General features: G+C 40.1%; 1 protein-coding gene across 1 annotated transcript; it reads right to left on the bottom strand.

Annotated features, from left to right (window-relative positions):
- Positions 1 to 1158: 1158 nt before the first annotated feature.
- On the bottom strand, positions 1159 to 3408 carry sox21b (SRY-box transcription factor 21b). The gene is made up of 2 exons (XM_084688693.1): positions 3164 to 3408; positions 1159 to 2979 (listed from the first exon to the last, which is right to left on the bottom strand). The coding sequence occupies exon 2, from the start codon at positions 2955 to 2957 to the stop codon at positions 2226 to 2228; it is 732 nt and encodes a 243-aa protein (XP_084544819.1). The 5' UTR covers positions 2958 to 2979; positions 3164 to 3408; the 3' UTR covers positions 1159 to 2225.
- Between the last annotated feature and the right edge of the window lie 607 nt (positions 3409 to 4015).

The raw sequence follows: 4015 nt of genomic DNA, 5'->3' as shown, positions 1-4015 counted from the left end.
TCAACCTGACGACCTTTTCATGCATTTTAGCCAGCAAAATGTGTCATGCTTCTTTAGCAAAAAGCTGAAAATATTCTAGAAAATGAACATACAACATTCAAAATATATTTTAAAACATCAGAGTATCTTGTGGCTTTGTATGCCTATATGTGTAACCTATAATGTATTTATGCACGGCTTATAAGACTATAAATTAAAATAGAAATAAGACACCAGGTTAAAACATCAATACCGTTTCTCTTAAGATTTGTTTTGATCCACAGCGGTCTTTGGATAAACAATTTGCTGAATTGGTTTAGACAAGATAACATTTGAATATATACTGTAACTGCTTGAAACAGGTCACTTGCGCGTTATTACCAGTGCAAAGCAGGAAGTTCCGTGGAGAGAAGTGATCGGGGTGTTACAATAGAGAATACAGAGTGGTGAAAGGGTTTAATTAACCGTGACGGAGATAATTATCCCTGGACAGTCCAAATTAGTTTTGCATAATCGCTCTGATCCATATGAATTAACTTCTTAATGTAATCGAGGAGGGGTGGTTTGCTTAAATAACATGTCCAATGTATTATTGCATGTCCTAATATGAGCATAGATTCTGTCCACTCCCCCCCAAATATAAGCTATAACCACCCAACCTCCCTTCTCTCTCTCTCCAGCTCTCTCTCTCTCACTCACTCGATCACTCTCACACACACACACACAAACACACACACACTTAAGGACCAGAGATCAACTGTTCCCAATAGTGCATGGGAGGCCTTCAAGAATGTGCTTTTCATTGGATGATTTAATTAATATAAAACATAATGTAATTAGTTGTGTTTTGGATTTGGAAGTAGACACTTCATTCAGACTCTGTTTTAAATCTCAAAACGATCCCTCCTCAACAGCCCTAAGGGGATCTTTTTACTGGGAATAGAGGGCTTAAAGAAACCCACTCAGTTTTATCTTCCTTCCTATTCACGATTAAAATTGTGATAAATCAGGTTTTGGCTCTTGATTACAATGGGTTGATTTAGATTTCCGGGTAATGCTATTCAAAGCGCGAACAAAAGCGGCCTTTGGAGGATACCTTACACTTCACCTGAACTGACCACGTCAGGGCAAGATAAACATCTTGTTAGCAATTCAAAAAGAACTACAGCGCGATTCTTTCCATTTGTCCGCATACGCTTTATTATAATCCTTTGTTCAACAAATGAACAGAATAGCATTTAAGAGTTTAAAGTACATGTAAGTGGTGTTAAATAAAACACAAAACATACAACTTCAATAAGAGTTAGTAAAACGAATGATGCTTCTTATATGCACTTAAATGCACATAAATGCGGATGTCTCAAGAAACAAAAATTGTCAGTGATAGTTGAAAGAAAGATCGACGTTTTGTAGTCGATTCAAAACTTTGGGGATACTTGGCAGAGTTTCTCCTTCAATAAATTACATCATATAAGCACTTCATATTTCCTGTGCAAATGTTACAGGACAACGTCCTCTGGTAAATCGTTTGGGTCACCATATGCTTCCACCAAACAATAAATATTACAGACATCCATAAAACAGTGTTTAAAAACGTAAAATATACACCGGATTTCTAGTCAAACAACCATGCCTGTTCCAGGGCCTATCTCAAAAACTAGTCTAATGAAAAATCAACTAGTATCATTTATCTGTACACATTTACAGTAATTCTGATTGCAATACGTTTTGAAGATGATACAGGTAGCAGGTGCATGATAAATTTGTAAACCCATCAGTATGTGATTAAAGTTCCTAAATATTACTGAATTATCAGAAGAAGTAGTCAACAAATTAAAAAAGTGGTCATCATTGGTCTCATTGGACGCTGTCAGCTACCCACCCACTTGATTCCAAAAAGTCGGAAGCAAGTGCAACTGCAACAGATAGAAATCAAATATGGTACCTTTCAAATGAGTATTCACATTGACAAGGGTAAACTGGTCTCCTACCCTTTCCTCTCCGGTTTCTGTATTATGCCATCCGTTTGTTCCTTTCCTCTGCCAGGTGATAGCTGAATTGTATTTTAGAGAGTTCTCTAAATAAGCATAATAAGATACCTTAGATAAAGGCATTAATCAATATACATACACATGTGATATCTGAGACGACGAGCACTTCATCACATGTACAAATTTGTGCATGCATAATAAATTCTTGCATGAATATTTTTTTTTCACATTTAAACAACTTCTAGGTCCATATTATCATAATGCCGCGGCATATGCGGGGTACGGTTCTAGTTGTGGCTTGCCCATTCCAGGAAGCAGGATATAGGCTAACGGTGGCTGGAGCCCCGCTGAGGGCCAGCCTGCACAGTTACAGGGGATCATGTAGCCAGGGTTGCCCGGAGATGGATGTGAGTGAGTGTGAGCTCCACCGACACCGCCAGTTCCAGTGAATGCTGTGCCACTGTGGTACCCCAACGGAGAGGCGTACGGGAACGATGGTGGGGAAAGCTCTGCCATCTTCGACCCGAGGTCAAAAAATGAATAGGGGTTCGTGGACATGGACGGGTTGAAGAATACCCTGGCAGCTGCGGCTGCCGCTGCCGCTGCCGCCTTGTCGGGGTTTCCTAAAAGGGACTCGGAAAGTGTTCCATTAGATAGACCGCTAACTTTGAGCGCGTCGTGCTCTCCAAGGTTGTAGGGCACTGGGAAAGCAAACTTGTCTTTTTTCATTAGAGTCTTTGGCTTCCGCCTAGGTCTGTATTTATAGTCTGGGTGTTCCTTCATGTGCATGGCCCTCAGTCGTTTAGCTTCGTCAATGAATGGCCTTTTCTCTGACTCGGTGAGAAGTTTCCACTCCGCTCCCAATCTCTTGCTGATCTCAGAGTTGTGCATTTTAGGGTTTTCCTGAGCCATTTTTCTCCGCTGAGCCCTGGACCAAACCATGAAAGCATTCATCGGGCGCTTTACGTGATCCATTGGTTTCGACATGTTGGTACAAAGTACTTTTGGCCTGAAATACATCCAAAGACAATAATGTCAAGTCACTCATGAAAACAGAACCCAAAACAATATGTCACATCATCGGAAGAATGTTACATTTAAGAACATCGATGTACATTTCAGTAGTATAACATAATGAGAAAGAAAAAAAAAAAAAATACAAGTAGGCTACTCTAGTATACATCTTCACTTACTTAGATTTCAGTTCTTCATCCCCCCCGTTCGTATCCGTATGGAAAAGAGAAAAATACAGCGCACTGATGAATAACTGTGTAAAAGTTAGGTTTTCTGATTCATTCTGATATCCGACGACGACAATATGACACAGAAGTCAGAAGCCAATACGCCCGATGTAGCAGTTGTTATCTTGTATTTGCTCTATCGCCAGAGAATGTTAACCGCCACTCAGCACTTGAATCCAGCATTTACGCAAATGGATGATAACTCCGGGCTGCCCCATGTGAAATAAGGATTTGTGAAGCAGGTAGTGAAAGTGCTTTAGGAGCATGCGCAATGCGTCTAATACACCGAGCGCTCTTTTAATCCCTCCCTGTTCGCGCGAGGGAGACCAAGACCCAGAGGAAAACGCATCAATATTTTCTTGACTCAATCTTACGATTCTATTAGGACCAATTCCGAAGATTATAACATGTATACCATAACAATTATGACTACATGTAGTCCTCCCTTGATTACAAATTAGTATAAAAATAAAGCAAGCAATTTACAATAAGAAACATGTAGGCTAACGCCTTTATTTATAGGGGCCAATACATCGGACTGCAATTTATCATCAGAATGAAAACACTGAATACTGAAAACCTTAAAGATGGCTCACTTCGACTATAATTCCGTGGTCTGGTGAGGATGCAAGCTATGTGCGCTATAGTAATTGGTTGGAAGTCTGGCCTACGTTTTGGGATGACATAGGCCTACTTTCTATCAAGTAGTCAATTTGTTGATCAAGTGTCTCAAGCCCCAAATGACGATCATCCTTCAATACATGTAGCCTACATGAACCTGTATGGCCTTAGATATTGTGATCT

The sequence above is a fragment of the Hypomesus nipponensis genome, chromosome 23, assembly GCF_054491055.1.
Source record: "Hypomesus nipponensis isolate SF chromosome 23, ASM5449105v1, whole genome shotgun sequence".
NCBI lineage: Eukaryota > Metazoa > Chordata > Actinopteri > Osmeriformes > Osmeridae > Hypomesus > Hypomesus nipponensis.
The sequence above is the reverse complement of the archived record's forward strand: the minus strand, read 5'-3'. Positions and strand labels throughout refer to the sequence as shown.